The 27,964-nt window shown below is 40.4% G+C and overlaps 1 protein-coding gene across 1 annotated transcript in view; it reads left to right on the plus strand.

The window, feature by feature from the left end:
* LOC306884773 (DNA nucleotidylexotransferase-like) overlaps positions 1–27,598 on the plus strand; it is a gene marked incomplete at its 5' end in the record, with an annotated part of 120,203 nt that extends 92,605 nt beyond the window's left edge. Inside the window, one exon of the mRNA XM_079440960.1 lies at positions 27,259–27,598. Within this exon, the coding sequence (XP_079297086.1) occupies positions 27,259–27,345 (87 nt within the window). The 3' untranslated portion in view covers positions 27,346–27,598. The remainder of the gene's footprint in view (positions 1–27,258) is intronic.
* Positions 27,599–27,964: the final 366 nt, after the last annotated feature.

Consider the following 27,964-nt stretch of genomic DNA (forward strand, 5'->3'; position numbering starts at 1 on the left):
TTTGATCTTTATGAATTTGTAATTATTTGTGATTCTCATGCGGAATCTTTAAAGGGAGAGTTCATCCAAAAATAAAAATTTGCTATTAATTTATTCACCCTGAGGCCAATCAAGATTTTGAACTGAGACTGTGGTCCTTGGTGATTTATAAAATGCCAAAAGTTACCATCACTTTGAGTCAGAAAAGCATGCACAGGCAACCGAAAATGAATCCCTGTGGCTCCTGATGATATATTGAAGTCTTATGAATCGAAATGATCATCTGTGCAAGAAACTGAACATTATTTACAACATTATTACCTGTAATCCAGAGCCTCAGGCAAACGGTCTGGAGTGATGTCCGGTTCACAAATTAATCATTCTTTTGTACCAGTTCACCAAATGGGACCAAACCATCTGAAAACGTTTGTGGCTCGAGAAGCACAGATCTACAAGTTACTCAATAATAACGTCAATAAAAAAGTCACCAACTTCTTGGATGGCCTGAGGGAGATCAAATTAACTGCTGTTTTCATTTTTGGGTGAACTTTTCCTTTAAGCTTGTGCAATAGGCAAGAGCATCACGCAAGCTGATGGTAATGAATGAGCATGTTTATTCACTTCTAAAACGCCAGCTTTAAATCAAATTAGCCAGCACGTGTCTGGCTGAAGAGCGTCATGTGATGTTATTGGAGAGGACACTGGTGCGTCTGTGGGATTTGATTTGAAGCAAACATCAAACCACACGTCCTAATTAGCGCTGAGACTTTCTCTTGAGCTATTACGGCATGTCACATGCACTTATCTACTAGTCACTTTCAGATGGAGGATATTAATATCGTCTCTCACTTACTCGCTCACTCACGCACGCTTCTCAAACTTCTTCCTCATGCCAGTCGCTATTTATTTATTTTTTTTGGATGGCTCATAATAGTTTGATTATTTAGCCATTACTGTGACTCGCGATGTGACTCATGCATCTCTCATCACATGTTTCATAAGCGTTAATAATATGTGGTTTACGAAACGCGTGAAATCTGTGCGATGTGTCACGGTGGCCGTTTGAGCGGCGCTATGTTTATTTACGGGTGGGCGTCAAACAGCACCATAGCCCTTTGCCTACTAAAAAATTATGTTTAGATGACTCTGTTTAAATAATAGACTCTGACATATGAGTGATGCTTCCCACGATGATGCTGTGGTGTTGCTAGGTGGTTGCTAGGGTGTTCTGAATGATTGCTATGTGATTCAGAGGGTGTTTTGGGTGGTTGCTAGGGTGTTCTTGATAGTTGCTAGGGTATTTTGAGTGTTGTGAGTGGTTGCTAGGTGGTTGCCAGGGTCATTTGAGTGGTTGCTAGGTGGTTGCAAGGTTATTTTGAATGGTTTCTAGGGTGTTCTGAGTGATTGATGGTGTGTTGCTAGGGTGTTTTTGACAGTTGCTAAAGTGTTTTGAGTGGATGCTAGGTGTCACATGGGTGTTTTGAATGGTTGCTAGGGTGTTTTGGGTTGTTTCTAGGGTGTGTCAAGTGGTTACTAGTGTGTTCTGAGGTGTTGCTAGGTGGTTGCAAGGATTATTTTTGAGTGTTTGTTAGGGTGTTCTGAATGGTTGCTAGGTGGTTGCGGGGTTGATTTTAGTCATTGCTAGGTGTTATCTGTGTTTGTTAGGGTGTTCTGCGTGGTTACCATGTGGTTGCTAGAGAGTTCTTAGTGGTTGCTAGGATGTTCTAAGTGTTTCTGTGTTGTTGCTAGGGTGTTCTGGTAGTAGTTAGGGTGTTTTGAGTCCTTGATAGGTGGTTGCTAGAGTTTTCTGCATGGTTGCTAGATAATTGCTAAGGCGTTCCAAGTGGTTTCTAGGGTGTCCTGAGTAGTTACTAAGGTCTTCTGAATGGCTACTGGGTAGTTGCTGCAGTGTTCTGAGTGGTTGCTAGGGTGTTCTGGGTGCTTGCTAGGTGGATTTTAGGGTGTTCTGAGTAGTTGCTAGGATCTTCTGAGTGGCTACTGGGTAGTTGCTGGGGGTGTTCTGGTGGTTGCTACAGTGTTGCGGGTGGTTGATAGGGTGTCCTAAGTGGTTGCTAGGGTGTTTTGAGTAGTTGCAATGGGATTGTGAGTGGTTGCTATGTGGGTTCTAGGATTTTCGGAGTGGTTGCTAGATGTTTTCTTCTTGCTTGGTGTGAAAAGAGTACTTTCACAACAGTGTTTAAAATGATGAGCATTTCAGTGCTAAAACGAAACAACAGGATCACGGTGTCCGGAACAATTGCTGAATTTGACATGCGTTCCCATCCTCTTTTGAAACAAACCAATTAATTATTTACAGGCTTCAGCAGAGCAGAGAAACTTAATTTATTTTTATCTTCCGAGCTTCTGTTTATGCCCATATGACAGAGAGAGTGAACAGACACAGCGAACGGTGCGAGACGCAGATAGAGCTGCTTATTTCTCTCTGAATGAGTCTAGACTGAACAATAACAGTGAAGAACAATCACACAAACACGCTGTAATTGAACTCTTGGGTTTCCGCTGCTGGAATTTATAAGTGTTTGCACAGAAGTCAACTGCAGATGATCAGTGAGTGAAGCGTTGAATCTTCATGTAGTTCTTCAGAGTTTTGGGTGCAAGTCACGTTAATGTCACAGAGATACAGTACGATGTGCGTGGCTCTTTATGCACTCTAGTAAATCTGCAGATGGAGTTCAGATGATTGCCAGTGCTGGGTAGATTACTTACAAATTGTAATCCATTATTGATTCCATATTACATAACAAAAATTGTAGTTATGAACTGGGTTATGAACTACCTTTGTTTTTTATTTTGTGCTGTTCTCTGTTCTCTCAGCTTATAATGTTATCAAGATTTTTACATCAAAAACTGAATTTAGAAGTAATAGGCTATTTTCTGTCCTGTTTTTGACCCCCTCATCAGAATGCTCTGCTTGAAGGCGTGATGGATTGTAGACTCGGATGTAAACGCCCACTGCTATGATTGGCTAATTGTGTTGTGTTTGACAGCCTATGTCCTTCACAGATGGACGCTGCTGATATTTAGGCCAAAAACGCATAACTCAATATATCAAACGATCTGTAAAAAGAGACAAAGCAATAGTGATCACATAATAAAAATAGTTCCCTATCTGTCGGTCACTACGAGTTATGTCGTGACGACATAAGGATATTTACCTGGGAGCCCCGATCACCTCTGATAAGAGAAAACGCCAATGAAATTGGCTAGTGGATTTTACATACCTGAGCCACTCCCCGTGCATACAGGTATAAAAGGGCGACAGATGCATCCACTCATCAGATTTTTGCTTCGGAGCCGAGTGGATGAACGTGTTGATCTCCACAAAGCCATTCATCATCTGTCTGGAAGCTGTTCTGGTTGGCGTCACAGTGCGAACAGCGGTGTCCCTGTGTGCAGCGATTCCCCTGGGCAATTCAACTAAAAGAGCAGATTTCCTTAAGGAGCAAATCATGGTCGGTTCGCGTCTTTTTAAAGACGCTGTTCGGGCCGTGTCCTCTTGGTTGTGGTCATTTCCTGTCCTGCGTCAACAGCCACGATCGTTGTCTTCAGTGTCTGGGCATCCAGCACGCTGAAGCTGCATTCGTGGATGGTTTAAGCGTTCATTTTGAGCGTTCCTCTGAGGATGAAGATTCGGCGCGGCTGCCCACCTCGGGTCTCGCGGCCGCCGCTGAATCGGACCTAGAGTTGACGGCTGTGCTTTCCCGGGTCGCCGCGAGATCGGGCTGGAGGCGTGCACACCTCCCAGTCCCGAGCCCTCGCGGTGAGATGATTGGCTCCTCGGCATGGGCCGTGGCTCGCGACCACGCCCTGCCCTGGTTCCTTTCTTCCCGGAAGTGCACGAGGAGCTGATGAAGTCGTGGACGGCCCCTTTTTACGGCCAGAAGTGGCACGTCTGCCTCCCCCATCCTCGCTACCCTCGACGGCGGGGCGTCTACGGGTGACGCTGACATTCCCCAGGCGGAGAGTGCGGTTGCGGTGCACCTGTGCTCGCAAAACACTGCCACTTGGAGGAATCATCCTCGTCCCCTGTCCAAAGCCTATAGGCTGATGGCCGTTCAGTGTGGCTGTTTCGTACATCAACCGTCAGGGAGGTCTACGATCACACCGCATGTCACAGCTCGCCCGCCATCTCCTCCTCTGGAGTCAGACACAGCTCAAATCGCTGCGTGACGTCCACATTCCGGGGGAGCTCAATCGTGCAGCCGACGCGCTCTTACATTCCCCGGAGAATGGCGACTCCATCCCGAGACGATCTGGCTGATTTGGAGTCGATTCGGGGAAGCCCAGTTAGACCTGTTTGCTTCCCGCAAGTCCTCCCACTGCCAGTTGTATTACTCCCTGACCGAGGCCCCCCTCGGCACGGATGCACTGGCACACAGCGGGCCTCGGGCTCTGCGCAAGTATGCGTTTCACCCAGTGAGCCTGCTCGCACAGACTCTGTGCAAGGTCAGGGAGGACGAGGAGCAGGTCTTGTTGGTTGTGCCATATTGGCCCACCCGGACCTGGTTTCCGGAACTCATGCTCCTCGCGACAGCCCCTCCTTGGTGCATTCCTCTGAGGAAGGACCTCCATGTGTGGCTCCTGGGCAGGACGCGGCAGACTTGAGTGGACTGCCACAGGCTGTGGTGGACACCATCACTCAGGCTAGAGCTCCTTCAACTAGGCAAGCCTATGCACTGAAGTGGAGTCTGTTCGCAAACTGGTTTTCTTCTTGTCGAGAAGACCCCTGAAGATGCACGATTGGAGTAGTGCTTTCTTTCCTGCAAGAGAGGTTGGAGCGCAGGCTGTCGCCCTCCACCTTGAAAGTGTATGTGGCTGCTATTGCGGCCCATCACGATGCGGTGGACTGCCGGTCCCTGGGAAAGCACAATCTCATCGTGAGGTTCCTGAGGGGTGCCAGGAGGTTAAATCCTCCTAGATCACCCTTGGTGCCCTCCTGGGATCTCTCTATCATCTTGGCTGTACTTCAGAGGGGTCCCTTTGAGCCGCTGGATTCAGTTGAGCTGAAGTTCCTGTCTACTAAGACAGCGCTCCTGACCGCGCTCACTTCCATCTAGAGGGTCGGGGACCTCCAAGCATTCGGTAAGCGAAGAGTGCCTTGTGTTCGGGCCGGCCTACTCTCACGTTATCCTGAGACCCCGGCCTGGATACGTGCCTAAGGTTCCCACCACGCCCTTCCGCGATCAGGTGGTGAACCTGCAAGCACTGCCCTCAGAGGAGGCAGACCCAGCCTTGGCGTTGCTGTGTCCCGTAAGAGCGCTGCGCATATACGTGGACCGCACCCGGAGCTTCAGAAGCTCTGAGCAGCTCTTTGTCTGCCATGGAGGTCAGCAGAAAGGGAAAGCTGTCTCCAAGCAGAGGTTGGTCCACTGGATAGTGGATGCCATCACCTTGGCGTACCCAAGGCGAGCCGTGCCCCCTCGGGGTGAGGGCTCACTCCACACGGAGTGTTGCCTCCTCCTATGCGTTGGTGCACATCGCCTCTCTGGCAGACATCTGTATAGCTGCGGGCTGGGCGACACCAAAAGATTTTACAGTCTCCGCGTTGAGCCAGTTTCTTCCCGTGTGTTGGGTAACAGGTAAGTAGCGGGAAGAGTTGGCCGGTGTCACGCTTGCTGCGCCATTCCACCTCACCCGGGGATGGACTGGGCTTGGTGTCCATATGGCTTGATTCCCTTCGGGTAATCCCATATGTGTATGTGTTTGTCCCTCTCGGTAAACCCGTATCTTCCCTTTGACAGAGTACTCTGTCAGGCTCTGCTGACAGCCCTCCTCCCTACACCTAGGTAGGATCTGCCACAGAGTCCAGTCATATGTAGTACTGCCCCAGGCCTGGGTCAGTCCATATCAGTGTCTCCACATGTCACCTCCCTACGGGCTGGATGCGGCCTCCGTAGCGCCCTTCTCCAGAAGGCCCACTTTCCCGTTGTTACTGCCAAGCTGTAACAACAAATAGGAAAGACTTGAAGCCATCTTTCGTTGAAGGTCGAAATCCCTTCCGATTCTGTGGGGAAAGGAACAGCGGCTTGGCCATCTCCAGCAGTGATGTACTCACCTCTGGTTCCTGCGGGTACCAAGGTCAGCGAATTTGCGCTGGGGCGATGGGAAGCTTGCGACCTTTTGCATGGCATTTGTCTGGCACGCGCTAGCTTGTCAACATCTGCATGCCACAAGGTTGTGACAGGGTTCAGGTTGTGGTGCTTTCCATAGACCCCTAAAGTCGTCACGTCATAAATCGTAGTGACCGACAGATAGGGAATGTCTCGGTTACCAGGGACACGTTCTCGGCTCCTCAGCGGAAAACCTGATGAGTGGATGCACCTGTCGCCCTTTTATACACGTATGCACGGGGAGTGGCTCAGGTATGCAAAATCCACTAGCCAATTTCATTGGCGTGTTCTCTTATCAGAGGTGATCGGGGCTCCCAGGTAAATCCCCTAATGTCGTCACAACATAACGTACCATCAGGGAACAAGGGATACGTACGTAACCGAGACGTTATTCACACTTGTGTTGCGACATTACTGCCAGATCCAATATAATAGCACGGCATCGTCTTTTAGTTTCAAACTTTCTGAAAATCCCACCCTGAATTGTGTCTTGTTTGTAAACGAATCCGCGGTAAAATGAAGTGAACCACACAGCGTCCTCATGTCTTCAAAACATCTTTGTTATTTGAATTCTACTTAGACCTGCGCGTTCTCCTCTCGGTGGGTGGGGCCAAACAGGCAGTGATGTAGACTTGGTGGGTGGGGCCAAACAGGCAGTGATGTAGACTCGGTCGGCGAGGCTAAACAGGCAGTGATGTAGAATTGGGCGGGGCTAAACAGGCAGTGACGTCAAGGCGTTGATCAAGGCATTTTGGCAGCCTGGATTCAGTATAAGCTGTTTTTAGACTAACAACAAAGTTTTGAGTTCTGAAGCTTATAGGATGTTTTTACAGTACAATGACCTCTTATACAGTATGTCAAAGGATTAAGGGATTTTTTTTTTTTCAGTTCATGACCCCTTTAATTTTGTTACTTAATTACTCTTTATGGAAAGTAATGCATTATACTTTTCCGTTACTTTTTGTCACCTGGACTGAACTTGCTTAATTGTTTGTTTTTTTTAATAACAAAAAGCCCAAAAGTTATATTTTTGGCAACTGCAGGGACCCTTTTACACCTAAAGTGAAATTAAAAAGCCTCAGGCTGAAGGGAATGCCTCTGTACTTACTCCCGATTTCTCACAAGAGGGACAGAAGAGCTGCAGTGAATAAATGGAAAACAAAGTAGCTTGTTTATCTGAAAAAGTAAATCTAAAAGTAATGTGTTACTTTACTAGTTACTTAAATATAGTAATCTGATTACGTAACTTGTAATGCGTTGCCCTTAACATTGTTGGTAATATAATCAAACTACTTTTTGATTACATTTAGATTAATTTTGACCTGGTTTATGACTTTGTTTTAAATAGGATGATCTTGTACCGTATTGATATTTCATTCATTGTTATTAACAACATTACATTATGTCCAATTTTCCCAAACTTGTATTTGTGAAGGTATGGCAGGGGGTTTCGAGTTTAATGAAGAAAAAATAATAATGAATAAAATCATTAAATATGTAAAATTAAAATAAATAATTTTGAAGTAATAACAGTCAAAAGGAAATACTTACTGAAAAAGATGAAATATTTTATTTGTTTGCATGTCATGTGACCAATAACCAATGTCAGAGCATCAATAAACTATGCATAATTTATTGCTATTGTCTGAATACTGTAATATATAATCATGTAATCAATGTAATCAATCAACTGTAGTCTGATTACAAGTACTTTAAAATGTAGTATAATCTAATTATAAATACTTAATTTTTGGAATCTAATTACGTAATCTAGATTACATGTAAAGTTACTACCGAGCACTGATGAAAGCTCTGTTCCTAAACCCAGTAAGCTGTTTCCAGGCATCACAGATAACGCAAAGTCTGTTCAGAACGGCAGGCAATGACATTAAAGTGAACTGTGCCAGTAAGCATTGCCACAGAAATAATGTACTGAATTTGCACTAAAAACATGGAGTGCATGAATCAATATTTGTGTGTTTTATGCCCTTTATGGGCTTTCAGGAAGTGTTCTTGTATTCAAACCGCCTAGACGCAGCACAGCTGAATAGAACAGAAAGCAGACGTCTGAAGAAGTGCTTTTGAAAGATGCATTTCTTTGACAGACGTCTTTAACCGCTGCAGCACTTCTTGCTGTTTGATTGAGTGCAGTGTGTTTAAGATGTCATGTCAAGTCAAAAGAAGTTAATCTTTAAAGACATGTCTTGTTTTTATGCTTGGAACCGAAGGTTAAAGCCTCAGTAATGTCTGCCTGTTGCTTTTGGTGAAGTCAGAGGTTAATGTATTGAATTTAAGGTTAACCCTGTAAAGCCTGACATATGAGAGGTTTTTTTTTTTTTTTTTAATGAAACAGTTTAAAACTTTAGACAAAAAAAAAAAAATATATATATATATATATGTGTGTATATATATATATATATATATATATATATATATATAAAGTTTGCATATGTGTTTCTTGAGTATTATATTTTGATCCATCAGGCAGTTATGGCTCATATAGTCTGATATAGTGAGAATATAAACTAAAAACAGCTCAATTTTATTCAGAGACTCAAACTGAGCAAAAATATGAATTTGGTGCAGATGCTGATATTTATATGATGTAATTCTGATGCTAGTAATGCAAATCAGGCCTTGTCCACACTAATAAGTTTTTGTTTGAAAATGCATCTTTTTTGGCCTTTCATCCACACTGAGATGGCGTTTTTGTCAAAGAAAATGGAAACGCTTTTTGAAAACGCTCTCCAAAGTGGATAAATTTGAAAGTGTCGTTTTCGTGTTGTAGTGTGGACTTGTGTGACACATATTATACCAATATATATCTATGTTTATACCAGTATTGTGCCTGTTATGTGCTATTCACTCTCACACGATTGCTACAGATGTGTTATTTTGTACACTCTTCATATCACAGTCCTGCAAAGATGACAGAAAATTTACTCACGATTGCTGTTTGTGGCAAAACATGAAGTGCAGTTGCGTTTTAGATCAGACATACAATCGTGAGTGAGTGCGATCAGTGAATGGTGAGATATTTTCCTAAATAAAATGATCCTGCCAGAAGATTTGCATGAAAGTGTATCATGTCTGTTCCGTCTGCAATGAGCTTTTCTGAGGCTTTATGCATGTGCAGTAAAGCGAATTTAATGTTTTCTGAGGTTTCAGTGTGGATGAGAAACTTTTTGAAAACGCTTGAAACGGATCCGGATTAATGTAGATGTCGCTCTATATCTCCAATAATATGTCTTAGTAAGATGAGATTGAAATGATCCAAACATATAATGCAATGCTGATTGAGAGATGAATAAATAAACGCTCCTCAGAAGATGTGAGATGTTCTGGAGGCTTGTGAAGATCATTCCTCCGCTGAGGAACAGAGAAAATAAAGCTTCTGGAAACAAATGCTCCTCAAAAGATCCTGAAGATCAATTTTTAGACGCACTGATTTTACTAAAAAAAAAATTGATTGAAAATCAAGTAAAGCTGAGCTGCTTCAGTAAGTGTTCATCTGAAAATATGACTACAGTTATTCTGACGTTTACTCGATAAAATCAGTCAAGATTTGACAACAGAAAGACACATGAAGCTTGAGCTGGACGTTTCTACCATTACATTAAAAGACCATTTACTGGATAAAAACACTCTAAACTATCAATTAGACGACAGAAGACGTAGTAGATTGTGTGCAACACAAAGTCATCATTTACAGGGTTAATTATTATTATTTCTACACAAAAATAGCAGTGTCTCTTTGAGGTCTCAGTAGGTTTAGGATTCAAACTCGACTCTCATTGTGAGAACATTAGCTTTAATGTTGGGATTGAATCCAACGAGCGCTTTCCAATTTTTCTGGAGATTTGTTTGGCATGTAATAGACTCACGCCTACTAATCTTCACTCATCTTTATTAATTGCCCATCTTCGCTGGCTCAGCGCTGGATCTGCGGACATCCACCTGCTGGCCGGAGCCTCGACCCATCAATTCACGCTCATGAGCTCCAGTCTTTAGTTATTTGGCGAGAGGAGGTGCTGTTTAATCAGATAGGAGATGTAACGGCCGTATTGTGTGTGTGTGTGTGTTTTAGAGCCGGTTTTACGAGCGCCAGTGCTTTATGATGCCTGCAGTAATTGCAGGATTGATTAGTGAGGAAGTGTCCGATCTTTTCTCTCATTGGGAATCGTTCGGCCGGGACAGATACGAGGTCTAATCGACTGCTTCTCCTCCTGCCTTTGTCAGACTTTTCTGCTCATAATAAAGACAAATTAACTTGAGGACAATCAAAAGACTTTTCAATTCATCACTTCCTCTGTAATCTTTTCCCTCCCCACAATAAAGCACACAGAAATCGGTGTTAAAGGAGGCGAGCGAAAGCCAAGAGCAATATCCCGGTTTATGATCGGCTGACTGGCACATCTGCAGTTTATCATTCCTGTAACAAACTCAGAGCATCAGCTGGCTTTAATTGCGCTGTGATTCAGCTGCGTGTGATCCATAATGGCTTGATTGGGAATTTGTGGTAAAAAGACAGAATAAATATGGTCTAATAAAGCACATTAACAAGCTAGAACATCTGATTTATAACTCAAAAATCCCATTAAATCACACAAAAAAAGTATTTACAGTCTTGCATTGTTTTTGCCATAACCAAGCCTACTGTAATTGATTATAATTATAAATGTGAGGGGAAAAAAGGGTCAGTAACAAATAAAGGATCTTAAGAAGATGAAAAGGATTTTTGGGGGAATCAAGATTAAAACACCTGTGCCAAGTTCATAGAAATATAATATTTCTGTATTTGTTGTTCTATCTATCGATCAGTTGTTCTCTGTCCATAAGGCCTGTTAACCTTCAAGGCTTAATGATAATAATAATTTAAAATAGTTATAAATAAAAGGTTATTGTTATTAATATCATCACATTTTAACTGTTTTTATTTTATTGTTAATTTTATTTAATAATAATAATAAAAACCTATTTACTATTATTGTTGTTGTTGATTTGTTGTTATTATTATTATTATTATTATTATTATTAGAAGCAAGCCTAAAAATATATATATTTAAAAATAGTTAAATATACTACTACTGCTGTATTACTACTAATAATAATAATTTAAATTTGTTTTTATTAAATTTTTTAGGCTGACTGCACATTGTAGTTTTGTCGGAAATATTTTTCAAATATTATGTTTCAAAAGAAGACTGATTCACTTTAGCGTTTTTTTTAAGAAATATAAAGTTTTTTCCAGACAAATTCATTAGGTAGTAGTAGTAATAATAATAATAATAATTCTTATTATTAGATTTTATTTATTTTTTGTCAAATTTAAATTTGCCGACCTTGGTGAATGTTTTTCAAATATTATGAATGTATTAAAATTAAAAAATTTAATATCTCTTTAATAAATATTAATATTAAAAAAAAAAATATTCTCATCTTAGCATTTATCTGTTCACTTTTTACCATATCAAGACAACTTCACCACTTTTTTTACTTAAAAATATCAAAATAATATTTAATTCAGAATCTGAAAGCATGCATCACAGAAAAGGTGTATTTAAATCATCATCTTATAAAATGCTTTTTTAAAGTGTTTTTAAATGAACATGAAGCTCAGTCTTCAGCATCAGGTGTGCAGAGAGTCCAGCTGAAGCTCAGTCCCGCGGTGGAGATGTTGTGAGCGTCTGTGCTCCACATCTGTCCTCAGCTGACGTTTGCTCCGGCTCTCTGCTGGACACGCACATCCACTGGGGCTCATATAAAAAACCCTGCGCCGCTTCCATCTGTTGGGCCACGTTTTGTCATATAAAAAGGTTTAAATGGCATCTTTTAGATTCAGAAATGACCTGCAGTTTGACTGCTTTATGTGACGTCCCCTGTGATTCACCTGCTGCTGCTTAAAAGCAGCTCATGTCCTTGAGATGTTCAGCACTGAAGGTGTTTGCTATAGTAAATCGGCATTATTTCTGTTACTGCATTGTTTTTGTTGCACAAAAATTATATTGCATGATTTTATATTTAAGATACTGCCCCTTTAAGTAGCTTTAATGTGTTACGCTGCCTTTTGTTAGTTTTTTTTAATAAAAATATCAAATTAAATTCGGCCTAAATTTAAGATTCATGTATTTGAATTGCATACAAAATATGCATCCATTTAGATTACACAGTTTTATAAACAACCTTATAAATTTAATGTGATACATATTTATCAGTCATAAATAAATAAAACAGGTCAGATTTCTGCAATCAAAAATTCAAGTTTTACTGACAATTTGAATTGATAATTTAATTATATCTTTATAATACTTTTATTCGAACTGCTTCGAATCAGCACGGATATGTTCAGTGTGAAAACAATTTAATTTATTCAGATCAAAAGTATATGAACAATTAAAACATGACTAGGTGTGTGTGTGTGTGTGGGGGGGGGGGTATTCTGTTAGTTAAAATGTATGAAATCTCAGTCATTTTATTGGATCTCAAACAGTTTTGTGAAATTATTACTGTATTTTGCACAGAATATACTCAATAGTGCCAACTTAAGAAAAAGCTATAATAATCGGGTACAACAGGGCTAAAGCTGCTTTTGATATTATTTTCATCTAAACCATTAGATGGCACTTTCCAAAACATCCGCTTTTCAAGATGCACGTATATTTGTCTGATCTTTGATGCAAAGTTGATTCTGTGCTTACTTGATCTAATATTTTATGTTTTTTAAAGTGTTGTAGATTTAAGTAGCAAATGAGAATCACTAAAATTAATGCACATATTTTGGTTTTCTTTATGATTTTCAGCTTTGTTTAAGATAATTAAAGCAACAAATTTTGTTTTTAAATAACAAAAGAATATGTAAAAGTATGGTATTTGGGGTAAAAGGCGCTCCTGCTGTTGGGGCTAAAGGCACAGTAATTAACATGATAATTAATAGATGGCTGACTTATCCATTTGTTGACATGACATGGTTAGATTCAGATGGTAAATATCATATTTATTATGTTGGGTGTCCATATTAGAGATAATAACCATGTTTAGAATTAAACCATCATATTTAAAAAACATGATATTAATCATATCATATAATAAAATATCATTTGTGTTTACTACTGTAAATATATATATTCAATTATTACTGGATCTCCTTCAATGCTTTCAGAATCTTTACTTATTAAAATGATTGTTTCTGTATTTTAAAATATATTTTTTATATTTAAAAAAACATTTTTAAGGCCCACCTTAAGAAAAAACATTTTTTCTTAAGGTGGGCGTTTAGCCCCGTTGTACCCTAATAATAATTTATTCAAATTTGTTTTGCATTTAAATCTATTTTATAGTTGAAAATTATATATTAAGAAATAAAAATGTATTTAAAAAAATATATTTATTTTTTTAAATTTTAAATAAACAAAATAAATAAGTGATAATAAATAAGTAAATTATAAGTGATAATAAATAAGTAAATTATAAGTGATAATAAATAAGTAAATTATAAGTAGCATGCAGTTCAGTGTCCGAGTATTTGCTTTGATAACTAGGGATGTCATCAGGTGTATATGGCTGTCGGAGGAGAGATCCTGAGGACAGATGTTTCAGCTCTAATGTGTGTGTGTTTGTCAATATGTGAGCAGTAATTATACTACAGATCATTCATAATCACGATTACAGAGCCATTAGAATCATAACAATATCAAAACACAAAATAAACACACTCCATGAGATTTCCAAAGGCAAATACTTTTATTAAAAAAAAAATGCATGTGGTAAAACATCATGAAATAAGCTTGAAAAACTCATCAGTTTGTGTAGCTTTAACCCTATAAAGCCTGACATATGAAGTATCAAATATGATATGATATGGGTTTTTATGGCTCATATAGTCTGATATAAAACTAAACTATCAATCAGATGACAGATGGCACGGAGTAGATTGTGTGTGACAGGTTTAAGTTCAACCTTAGACCTTAAATATGATACATTGATTTTTAGGGTTCATTTAAATTAAGTTAGAATGATTTGCCTTAATTACAATGCATAAAAGTGTATTATCGGAAGAATAAAGCATTTTAAAACAGCTCCGGTCTGTGATTCGACAGGAGCGTTGAAGGCCGAAGGTCAGTGAGAGCTGATAACTGAGCAGACTAATCATGAGACTTTAATTAAATGTTTAAGGCCATGAATTTATTTAACACCGTTAATGCTTTTAGCTTTACTTAATGTGACATTAGACATCAGACAGAAGAGAACTAGGGAATGCAGACGTCTGTGCAAATTTGACACAACAAACCTGCAAACGCTCCTCTCCTTTATCACTGAATGAAGGAGAGATCTTCTTTGCAGCTAATTTATTTATAAATTAAATCCTTTAACAAAGGTAAAGTCATTTGCAGTCTTTGCATGAGGAGTTTAATTATCTGTAAAACACCTTTGGTAAAGTTATGCTGTTCATTTATAATTTAGTTTTTCTGTCCTTCGAACTGTCAGAGGCAGGGAGCTATAGAAGTTAATTTAATGTTAATAAGATAACGTCTGGTGAATCAGTGATTTTAATATAATTAAATACTTGTGTTGCTTTGAAAAAGTTGATTTCTGAATGAAATGAGAAAACTTTTTTTTTATTTTTTTTTTTACGTTTTACAAGTCTTTCTACCATTTTTAATTAAAAAAGAAATCAAATATAAATAATATAAATATAATATAATGTAATATAAAATAATATAAAACAAGTCTATAAATAATAAGCATTTTATGTCAATTAAAAAATTATTTCAGCTATATAAGGCAATGTTTCTCATTTTAATTGAGCTCAGTTTATCGTCATGTCCTAAATTAACTAAAACTGAAGCTAAAATAAAAATGTATATAAACTAAACATACATTAAAAAAACTACTTAAAATGACAAAAACACACAACGAAATTACTATAACTGAAATTAAATTGATAAAATAAATTTAATAAAATAAAACAATTCAAAATCTTGACAAATCTTTAACAGTGATGATACTAAAATATCACTGCAAATTAGTAAAACTTTAAAAATAAAATGAAAATTATAACTAATAAATGATAAAATTATAAATTGTTTTTAGCAAAAATTAAAAAAACTTTTAATTTGTTTTTAAATAACTTTTTTTAATAATTTATTTTTTTAATAACTTTTGTTATTTGAAATAAAACAAATGTTAATGGAAGTTAATGGAAATAATGCCAAGGTGACATTTCTCATTTTAATTTAGTTTAACATGTAATAGTTAACTAAAAATACTGAAAAATAATAAAATAATAAAAAATAACTGAAATAAAAATGTAATAAAAATTATATAAAAATATATTAAAAACAAAAAATACTTAAAGGGACAAAAACATGCAACAAAATACTATAACTAAAATTAAAGTGAAAAGATTAAAATATTAACAAAAACTCTAACTGCATATTAATGATACTAAAATAACACTGCAAATTGCTAAAATTTAAATTAAAACTAAAACTGAGGCTAAAAAACTAAAATTTAATTATTAGTTAAAATTAAAGTGAAAAGAGGAAATCAATTCAAAAACTGCAATAGCATATAATAAAATGGCAAATTACTCATTAAATTAAAAATGAAAACCGAAAACATAAAAATAAAATCTGATATCACTGCTATTTCCTTGTCAGTGTAACTTGAAATTATTCCTGAAATTTACTAGCAATTTCTGAGTGAACATTGTTTCTACAGCATTAGTTTTTTCACTGCAGCAATTCCAGTTTTATTCCTGCAGTGTAAGGCAGCCGCTGGGGTCCGTCTTCTCGGCTGCGTGGTCCAGCTGTCTGTGAGAGCCGTATGTGATCTGTGTTCTTACACTGACTGTGTGGGAGTGTTTCTGACTGCACTGCATCTGCTGCTCACATTTAAACACTATTACAGCAGAGAAACGCTCCGACACACAAAGCTGTGACAAGTCTATTAATAACTGCATGTGGCTGCAGCCTCTGTATCTGTATGACCGTAAACACACACACACACACTTTCTCTCAATGTGATGGCAGCTAAATAAATAAATAAAATTTAAAAATGATCTCCATTCATGCAGCAAGAGGCAGTCTTGTATAGAATCGTAAGGAATTTATTATATTTGTTACAAATATGATAAACAAAAACAATAGCCAATAGTTTACTTTTGGGTCATATCTTTAATTAATGTTATTAAAGCACTATTTATTAAACTATTTATATATTATTTGGCTTATATGTTATTTATATAAGCCATTTATTTTGACTACTATAAATTCAGCAGCCAAAAATATCAATTCTGTCAACATTTGCTCACCTTCATGTCATTGAAACACAAAACATATCTTGAAAGCTGTTTTTGTCCATTTAACGAAAGTCAACATTTTCAAAATATCAGCTTTTGTGTTTCACAGCAGAAAGAGTCATACATGTTTTAGGAAAAACACGAGGGTGGGTAAATTATCATTTTAATTTTTTAGTGAAATATCTTTTTAATCTCTAATTGCACATTGTATTTATTTCTCAGCACTGTCACGAAAGAATCATTAGTTTGATGATTTTAAAAGCAAACACTGCAGAATGTGCTTTGGGATGTCATGAATTTCAAAAATTGATTCTGCTTCAACTGCAATTCTACATCCTGTTTGTTACAGTACTTCAGTTCTAATTCAGAGTTTGGACATTAAATGCTGACTCAACAAAGCCTGGTTTGAAAGCCTTTAGGTTGGAGTTAAGTTCATTTCAGGAATAATGCTCCATGAACGATGTATAAATGATGTAAAGTTTTCATAATGGTATTAAAAACCAGATAACTTTGAATGAATGATCCATTAATGTCACTGAACGTATAATATTAGCTTCAGCAGATTTTTGAGTTTTCTCAACTTGTTGTTTTAAGTGTATTCAACAAAAAGTAGAGAGATATCAAAAATCTCCTAAAAAAATAAGTTGAGAGAACTCAAAAATATTTTTTTTTACAGTGTAGAGTACCACAATGGAAACAAGTCTATAGCTTTTTTTGTGTACTTTATCCTCAACAGTTTTGAAATGTGTATAAATTAGTAGTTTTTATTATGTTTTACATTTTGTCAAATAAAACAAACAAACAAAAACAGAGAAGCTTGCCAGAATGTTCCCTGTCAGCCTGATTAAACAATGACAGAAAGTACAGAAAGCCCAGTAGAGTGTTTGTGAAAGCAATTAGTAATTATTATGAAACGAGACACTTGTATTTGAAGGAGATGAGCACATCTGCACTTTTAGTTTTGTCATAAACACACAGGATGATATGCACACATCAGCAGCACTTCATTTACTCAAGAGACCAGTGAGCATCATAACAGAATAATGGCCAGCTAGGCACCATTTCATTAATACTAAATTACGCCACTTAAATGCTAAATAAACCAGTGGCACTGAATGAAATGCATATTAAAGCTTTAAAGTGATGGTATTTTTGAATAAGGCCAGGCTGATGTGTTTGTATATGAGCATTAGCTGCAGATCATGTATGCTGTAATTAATGTGGCGCTCGTCCTGTATGGAGTATCTGAGGGATTGAAGGGAACAGGCTTAGTTTGGCGTGTAGGATCAAGCGTGATTTGAGCCCATCCAATGCTTCCTGATACTCTCTCAGTGGAGAAATTGTTATATGCACGCTGCCAGATTTCATAAAAAATGGCTGAATGGAGTGCAAAATTTAGTTTTTTGGAAAATGCAGCTTTATGCTTGCCAAAACCAGTTTGCAAAAGTTTGGATATGTCATGTGTTAGTTATACTCCCACAGTTACAGAAACAGGCAGACGCACATAAATAGCTCAACATCGTGCTCTTGATTTGTCTTTTCAGCACAGGATACATTACATTGATCAAAAGTACCAGTAAATACATTTATAATGTTACAAACGATTTCTATTTGAAATAATTTCTGTTCTGTTGAACTTTCTATTCATCTGTGAATCCTAAAAAATTAAATATGTCACGAAAATATTGTGCAGCACAACTGTTTTCAACATTGATAATAATCAGAAATGTTTCTGTCATGGCAAGGAAGTGATGAGGAAGCAAGTGCGGGTGAAAACAGAGTTTATTGTTCGTCAGATGGAACACACACAAACAGGAATGTAATGATGATGAGTGACGCAGGAACCTGATGGACTACACGGCTGGATGGAGGTGAAGAGTCGGATCCGTAGGTGGTGAGTGAATATCCAGGCAGGAACGAAGAACACAGCCACACCGACACGGGACATCGACTAACACACCAGACAGCGGCACGGATGAGAACGAAGCAGGAACAGGCACAAGAACAGCACAGGAAGGCATCCACAACAATCTGACAATGAGAGGAGAAACTGGTGAGTATTTATAGGTGTGTTGAAGAGCTGCAGCTGGCGCCGCTAACGAGGCTCAGCTGAGTGTAGTGAGCGGTGATGGCTCGGCCACGCCCCCACACACACACACACACGACAGAATTACGGAACAAGGAGGAAGCAATGAATGAGTGAACCGTGACAGTACCCCTCCCCTAAGAACGCCTCCTGGCGTTCCCAGGTTCTCCTACCTGTCGATTGTAATCATCGATAAGAGAGTGGTCCAGTATGTCTCTCGCAGGCACCCAACTTCTCTCCTCCGGACCGTACCCCTCCCAGTCCACGAAGTACTGAAATCCGCGTCCCCTCCGTCTTGAGTCCAGTATACGATTTACCGAAAATGTGGGTTCCCCGTCTACGAGTCGCGGCGGGGGGGGAACCGGGGCTGGCGGATTAATCGGAGAATGAAACACGGGTTTAATTTTGGATACGTGAAAGACGGAATGAATCCTCCTGTACACCGGAGGAAGTTTGAGGCGGACTGCCACCGGACTAATGATCTTGGTGACAGTGAACGGGCCAATGAATTTGGGAGCAAGTTTATTAGAAACGGAGCGAAGAGGAATGTTCTTGGTAGAAAGCCACACTTTTTGACCTACGACGTAAACGGGGGCCTTAGACCGGTGGCGATCGGCTTTAGCCTTGGTGCGCGCCCCCACTTGGAGTAGAGTCTCACGGGCTCTAGTCCAAGTGCGGTGACACCTCTGGACAAAGGCGTGAGCGGAGGGGACCGCGACTTCGGATTCCAGACTGGAAAAAATTGGTGGCTGGTAACCTAAACTACATTCAAACGGAGATAGGCCCGTGGAAGACACTGGTAACGTATTGTGGGCGTACTCCACCATAGATAGTTGTTGGCTCCAAGAGGAAGGATTCTTGGAAACCAGACATCGCAACACCCTTTCCAAATCTTGGTTGGCTCTCTCGGTTTGGCCATTGCTCTGGGGATGAAACCCAGAGGACAGACTGACAGTCGCTCCCAGCAATTTACAAAACTCTTGCCAAAATTTGGACACAAACTGGGGTCCCCTGTCGGAAACCACGTCTACCGGGAGGCCATGTAAGCGAAAGACGTGGTCAACGACTGTCAACGCTGTCTCCTTGGCTGAGGGTAATTTGGGCAAGGGAATGAAATGGGCCGCCTTCGAGAATCGGTCCACCACGGTCAAAACGACTGTGTTGCCCTGAGAGGGCGGGAGGGCGGTGATAAAATCTAGCGCAATGTGGGACCAGGGTCTCGAAGGGACCGGCAGCGGTTGAAGTAACCCATCTGGGGGTCGATTGGAAGTCTTACCAGTGGCACAAACCGAGCAAGCCAAAACAAAACTGTGAATGTCGTGAGCCATACGTGGCCACCAGAATCGTTGCTTGACCAAAAAACTAGTGCGATTAACTCCTGGATGACAAGCCACGTTGGAACAATGCCCCCACTGAATAACATCGGACCGTAATCTCTCCGGCACAAATAACCGATTCGGTGGGCAACCGGGCGGAGGCGTTACCCCTTCTAAGGCCGTTCTGACCTTCGACTCGATCTCCCATGTGAGTGTGGAGACAAAAAGAGTCTCGGGTAAAATGCACTCGGGAGTAGACGGGCGTTCGGAACTGTCAAAAATGCGTGATAAAGAGTCGGGTTTGATGTTTTTGGAACCCGGGCGGTACGAGAGAGAAAAATCAAAACGACCGAAAAAAAGTGCCCACCGAGCCTGCCTGGAATTCAGTCTTTTAGCAGTTCTAATATATTCTAGATTCCTGTGATCGGTCCAGACGATAAAAGGTACCCCCGACCCTTCCAACCAGTGACGCCATTCCTCCAACGCTAATTTGACTGCCAACAACTCTCTGTTACCAATGTCGTAATTGCGTTCGGCCGGGGATAAACGATGGGACAAAAACGCGCAGGGATGCATCTTGCCGTCCGCGGAAGAGCGTTGGGATAGCACTGCGCCTACCCCCACCTCTGACGCGTCGACCTCCACCACAAACTGACGCGAGGAATCAGGGGCTATGAGGATGGGGGCTGAAACAAAGCGGCCCTTTAGTTTGGTAAACACAGCCTCGGCTATGTTAGACCACCTGAACGTAGTTCTGGGGGAGGTCAAGGCAGTCAGAGGCGCGGCTAGTTGGCTGAAGTTGCGAATAAAACGCCGGTAGAAGTTGGCGAAACCCAGAAACCTCTGTAGGGCCTTACGGGAGTCTGGGCTTGGCCACTCCACCACAGCCTTAACTTTCTCAGGATCCATACGCACTCCCTCGGACGACACAATGTACCCCAGAAAAGGAACAGACCGTGCATGAAAAGCGCATTTCTCCGCCTTGACAAAAAGCCCATTCTCTAGCAACCTCTGAAGCACTCGCCGGACGTGCTGCACATGTTCCTGGAGAGATGAAGAAAAAATCAATATGTCATCCAGGTAGACATATATGAACTGATCTACCATATCTCGCAGCACGTCATTGACGAGTGCCTGGAAGACCGCCGGGGAGTTGGACAGCCCGAAGGGCATAACCAAGTATTCAAAGTGCCCCCTGGGGGTGTTAAAAGCAGTCTTCCACTCATCCCCCTTCCTTATGCGGACCAAATGATAGGCATTACGTAAATCCAATTTTGTGAAAATGGATGCTCCCTGCAACCTCTCGAAGGCTGAAGACATCAACGGTAAAGGATAAGTATTCTTTACCGTGATGTTGTTCAACCCTCGGTAGTCAATACAAGGACGCAGGGACCCATCCTTCTTCCCCACAAAAAAGAACCCCGCCCCCGCCGGAGAAGAGGAAGGGCGGATAAACCCGGAAGCTAGAGAATCAGAAATATATTTCTCCATAGCCTCCCTTTCTGGAACAGAAAGTGAATATAACTTGCCCTTAGGCGGAGACGTACCTGGCAGTAAATCTATGGCACAGTCGTAAGGACGATGCGGAGGAAGAGAAGCTGCTCGAGACTTACTGAACACTTCCCTCAGGTCCTGGTACTCCGCGGGCACGTTAGACAAATCCATCGCCTCCTCCTGAAACACAGAAACAGAGACCAACGGACAGGCAGACACAAGACAGGACTTATAACAATTATTGCTCCAAGCTATGACGGATCTTTGATGCCAGTCTATTTTGGGGTTGTGATTGATGAGCCAGGGATGGCCGAGCACGACAGGTGCCAGGGGGGTGTCCATGATAAAGAAGGATATAGTCTCAGTATGGTTTCCAGACGTGGTGAGGGTGACGGGTTCAGAGGTGAAGGAGATGGGAGGTAACTCGTGACCGTTGAGGGCGTGAACAGAAATATTGTGCGTGAGGGGTTTGATGGGGATCTGAAACTTGTGCGCAAATGTATAGTCCAAAAAGTTACCTTCTGCCCCGGAATCCAGTAGCGCCTGACAGCTGAGTGAATGTGTAGCCCATCTCAGTTTTACCGGGAGGAGGGTCGATGATGTTGATGAGGTCTTCTCTGCGGAGATCCCACCCGATAGTAGCCTCACACTTACTAACGGGCTTGGTCTTTTACTGGGCACCTGTTCAGAAAGTGTCCTGCCCCCCCACAATACAGGCAGAGGCCCTGGGATCTCCGCCTCTCCTTCTCCTCCCGGGAAAGCCGAGCCCGCCCTATCTGCATGGGTTCGGGATTGTAGGTAGGGCTGACCACGTCCCCGTCGTTGACACGTTGACTCTCAAACCCACCAGGGACTCGGTTGACCGGGACGCGTCGTTCCACTCTAGCGAGTCGTGCGTCCACTCTTAAGGCCAAGTCAATCAGTCCGTTGAGTGTGGTGGGGAGGTCCAGGACGTAGATCTCTCTCTGGACGCGGTCAGCCAGCCCATGCAGAAACATGTCCCACTGCGCCTCCTCGTTCCAGCGACACTCCGCCGCCAGGGTCCGGAACTCGATGGAATAGTCAGCTACCGATCTTTCCCCCTGGCGGAGATCGGCGAGAATTCTGGCCGCCTCTCTTCCGGCGACGGCACGATCGAAAACCCGCTTCATTTCCTCGGACAGTGCCTGGAACGAGGCGCAGCATGGATCTTGATTCTCCCACACCGCTGTTCCCCATAGTGCCGCCCTTCCAGTCAATAGTGTGATAACACACGCCACCTTGCTCTGTTCCGTGCTGTATGTTCTGGGTTGCAAAGCAAAATGCATGGAACACCGTGTGAGGAAGGCCCTACAAAACCTGGGTTCTCCGGCCTACGGTTCGGGAACGGGCAGCCGAGGCTCCGGCTGGAAGGGGGGCTCCGATGGAATGGGAGGAACTGGCGGTGTGGGTGGCGCAGTGGGAACTCGCAGCTGTTGAAATTGCTGGGTGAGCTCGGACACCTGCGTCACTAGAGCCTGAATAGCACGACCCGTGTTATTCAGGCTCGCCTCCTGAGAATTCATCCTGTCAATGCTTTGGGTGATGAATGCCTCTAGTGAAGTGGCTGAGGCACCCGCTGCTTCCATGGTATGGTCAGATTGTTCTGTCATGGCAAGGAAGTGATGAGGAAGCAAGTGCGGGTGAAAACAGAGTTTATTGTTCGTCAGATGGAACACACACAAACAGGAATGTAATGATGATGAGTGACGCAGGAACCTGATGGACTACACGGCTGGATGGAGGTGAAGAGTCGGATCCGTAGGTGGTGAGTGAATATCCAGGCAGGAACGAAGAACACAGCCACACCGACACGGGACATCGACTAACACACCAGACAGCGGCACGGATGAGAACGAAGCAGGAACAGGCACAAGAACAGCACAGGAAGGCATCCACAACAATCTGACAATGAGAGGAGAAACTGGTGAGTATTTATAGGTGTGTTGAAGAGCTGCAGCTGGCGCCGCTAACGAGGCTCAGCTGAGTGTAGTGAGCGGTGATGGCTCGGCCACGCCCCCACACACACACACACACGACAGAATTACGGAACAAGGAGGAAGCAATGAATGAGTGAACCGTGACAGTTTCTTGAGCAGCAAATATTATATTAGAATATATTAGAAATATTAGAATGATTTCTGAAGGATCATGTGACGCTGAAGACTGGAGTAATGATGCTGAGAATTCAGCTTTTCATCATTTGAATAAATTACATTTTAACATATATTCATGTAGAAAACAGCTATTTTAAATTCTAATATTTTACCATTTATACTGTATTTTTGATCAAATAAATGCAGGCTTGGTGAGCAGAAGAGACCAACATATAAGATAAAATATATTTAGTATTTCACTAAAAGTAAAACTAAAATTAAAGCGATAAAAAAAACATTTAACGGGTTAGTTCACCCCAAAATGAAAATTATGTCATTAATTACTCACCCTCATGTCGTTCCAAACCCGTAACACCTTCATTCATCTTCATTCATCTTCTGGTGTATTTACTACGTTTCTGGACCTGGGAACATTTCAGTTGTGTTGCTGAAGATTTCCATAGTACTTTTTATTATTATTATAACCTTTATTTTACCAGGAAAAAGGAAGGCTTTGAAGGAGGGCTCCGAGCTCAGAATATAGCCCCAACCCAGAGAACTACCCCCATCCTTACAATGGGATGAGAATAGTTTAATATATATATATATATATATATATCATGCTAATTAAGTTGATCAACTAGACGAGCTCCACCTGTGCTGAATTGGCTGATTATCGATTATCTAAACATGCTCCTCCCTAATTTTGTTAATAAAACATCATAAAAAAAGGATGTCAATACATAACTAGTCAAAACTACAAGTCACGTGACTCTCTGGCTCCACCCTCCCTCATTTGCATTGCAAATAATGATGTGGGAAGTTATACCGGAGAGCTGGAGCTCGTCTTTCCTCCTGGTGTGTGCCGCAGCCTGTCGCTCCTGCTAAATGTGTTCACATGCTTTCTATTTCCTCTGCCTCATTCTGACAAGTTAGTTCCAGTTTAGCACTTCTAGAGCTCACAGCTTCCTTTCCTCTGCCGCGGTGAGTCAGATTTGCCTCTCCAGCTGAGATATTCACCGTCTCATGACATCAGGCCCTGAGCACATGCACACCTTCTCCCGAGCTCATCAGTTATGACATATAGAATGACTTTGTCCCCTAACAGCGTCCGTGGCAAGGTCAGGAGGGTTTGTTAATGCGCCGCACCGATCCGGTTCGCACTATAAGCTGAGGTGAATGCTGGTGAACTCGGGGAACATCAGTAAGAGCTCGTGCATGAAGATGTTCTCGGAACGTTCTGGCAAGCTTCTCTTAAAGATTATTGGTGGATTATTCTGGATTATTGTAATGGTCTCCTCACCAGCCTTCCCAAGAAGACCATTAGACAACTGCAGCTCATCCAGAACACTGCTGCCAGGATTCTGACTAGAACCAGAAAATCTGAGCATATCACACCAGTCCTCAGGTCCTTACACTGGCTTCCAGTTACATTTAGGATTGATTTATAAAGTACTTTTACTCGTTTATAAATCACTCAATGGCCCAGGACCTAAATATATTGCAGATATGCTCACTGAATATAAACCAAACAGACCACTCAGATCATTAGGATCGAGTCAGTTAGAAATACCAAGGGTTCACACAAAACCGCTTTTAGCTATTATGCTGCCTGCAGTTGAAACCAGCTTCCAGAAGATATCAGATGTGCTAAAACATTAGCCACATTTAAATCAAGACTCAAAACTCATCTGTTTAACTGTGCATTTGTTGAATGAGCACTGTGCAACGTTCAAACTGACTGCACTTTGTCTTTTATGTATAATCATTTTTATTTTTAACTGTTCTAAATTCATTTTAAATCAATTTTTAAATCACTGTAAACTATTTTTTTTAATGATTATTTTACTTCCTGTAATGTAAAGCACTTTTAATTACCATTGTGTATGAAATGTGTATATAAATAAACTTGCCTTGCCTTGCCTAAAGATATGAACAGATGTGCTTCCAGCAACATTAATAGAATTTTTAGTCTTGAATCTGGTCTTCAGTAACATTCTCAAAATGTTTGCACATAAACACAATTCATACATCGTGCATGTTTTTTCTTCCTGAAACATTTTAGTTTATTCATCTGTTTTTTTATTTATTTTTAATGTAGGTACTTGTTGCAAAGAAAGAACAATAAGGACATATACCAACTAACAAGCTATGTTTTGCTTACGTTCTCATTATGCTATTTCTAAATTTTCTCTGAACATTCAGAACTGTTTTAAAATGGTTAAACAATGCTTTTTCTTGGTTATGGGAACGTTACATTTGATAATTTTGCAAACTTCAGGTGAATGTTATTTTGAATGTTTTCTAACCCATCTTAGTCGAACGTCCACCTGAAACGTTTCAGAAAAACATTCCACGGCTGATGCACAAATGATGTTTTTGTGTTAGCATTTTAAGAATGTTTTTACTTTGAAAGAATGTTCTATTAATGTTACTGAACGAACGTGAATCATTTTGAGAGAACCTTGCCAGAAATAATGTTTTCAAGGCATTTTGAATTAAAAGGACTAGAATATTATTTTCTTGAACAACACACTCCATTTGTTTCTTATTTATTTTTATTCATAGTTTTATTTACAACTTTATTTACCAAATAATAATAATAATTACAGTGTTCATTCAGTCAACACCCCTTCGTTATAAACACTTGCCTATTTTTGCCACAGAATTTAAAAAAAAGGTAAAAAGGTAATTGCAACTTTTCATCACAATTCTGACTACTTTCAACACTGTAAAATGATTTTTTTGAAGTTGTAAAAAAAGACTTTTAGAGTACATTTTACATTAAAATACTTTGCCATTTCTTTGTAATTGTACACTTTTTATTTATTCATTTATTTATTTTTTATTCCATAACAGAATAAAATGATTCAAAGGCAGAGTAGGTGATTTTGTTCAAAATTATTTTTTTGTTAGGCTGGCTGAAAGTCTCTTCACATTCTGATTTCTTATTCCATTTTTATTGTGTTTATATGTATGTATATCATCTGTGGAAGCCGTAGGACCGTAAAATGTTCGACCAATCGGATTATTCGGTCCGAGGGCTATGATAGGCTGACCTACCTGCCTGCTAACATATGTATTTGCAGACTGGGTGAGAATGGAAGGCGTTACTATTATGCGCTTTTTTACTGGATTGTGAATGAGACATGAGGTAATCTGACAGCATTGACGCCGTCTCTCATTGTGTCGCTGGTTAATCTCTGCTCTGATGGAGCGCGGTCATGTGTTTTGGAGGAGGCGTGGCTTTGGAGAGTGATTTGCAGGGAGGGTGGGATCTTATGATTTCAAAGCTAGCTTGCTCCGAAATGTCCTACCCTACTGTACCTTTAATTCCGTGTGAAATTTAAATGCAAAACCATGCAATAAAACAATTAAGAGCAATAGAACAATTGCTTTTTTTCAGGGCACCAAAATAAATTACCTTTGACATCGAAACATTTTGTTCATAATTTTATTTATTTTGCCATCCTAACTCTGCACAGTTATATGGTTAATTGCATTTTATTCCTGGTGTTCAGCATTGTTTTCCCTGCTGCCTTTGACCCGATGTTTGTTTCTGACCCTTCAGTTGAGATGCTCTGCTTTAGAGAACATTGAGTCTCACAGATGATTGTCTCTAAATGTAAACACAGAGGACACAGCAATCTGAAACAATCACATGTACTGACCTTTAAATGTGTAATAACACGGCTGCAGCAATTCCTCATCCTCTCACAGTCTCTCTGTTGAATCATTCGTCAAGTCCAGAGCGTTTCCTCACATGCTGCTGCCTCTGTTCATTTCTCAGACAGCGGAAATCACACAAGCTCACCCTTCCCTCTCTGTCTCTCTCCAGAATACCTTCTTGCCTGCTAGCACGGAAGAGGACATCTTTGCCCACTTGGGTTTAGAGTATATTGAACCTTGGCAACGAAATGCCTAGTTTCAGTCTCTGCTCTGTGAAGCCTGCTGATGATCTGGACAGATTCAACACCTTCGACATGACGCTGATGCTGATTCATGCTCAAATATCCGCAGTCTGATTTCTTCAGTCAGTGTGAGCATTATTGATAGTTCATGGAGTTCTGCTTTCTTTTTCAAATACACATACAGTGACACCCAAAAGTATTTGGACACTTTAAAATGTCTAAATGTCCATGCAGTAGATAATTATTTGAACAACGTTCGTTTATCATAAAAAAAAAAACATTATAGTGTCAAATGGTTGAGAAAACATTCAAAAGTAACATTCCCATAATGTTTGTAAAATAACAAAATGTAACGCTAGCTTAATGTTCTGTTCATATAATCAAGAAAAATTATATTTTTTAAGCATTTAAAAACATTCAGAAAATATCACAAATAATGTTATAATAGGAACGTTAACCAAACGTTCTTATAACATATTCATATACATGTTGTGATATTTAAACACTCTTTCAGTGTTTGTTTGGTTGTAAACACTGTGAGATTTTATCCCATGCAAACCTCTTCATCCTGTTTGTTTGTGACTCGAGTGCAACCCGTGATGTCTTGAGGAAGATCTTCCTATTTAAGGATCT

The sequence above is a fragment of the Barbus barbus genome, assembly GCF_936440315.1.
Source record: "Barbus barbus genome assembly, chromosome: 18".
Lineage (NCBI taxonomy): Eukaryota > Metazoa > Chordata > Actinopteri > Cypriniformes > Cyprinidae > Barbus > Barbus barbus.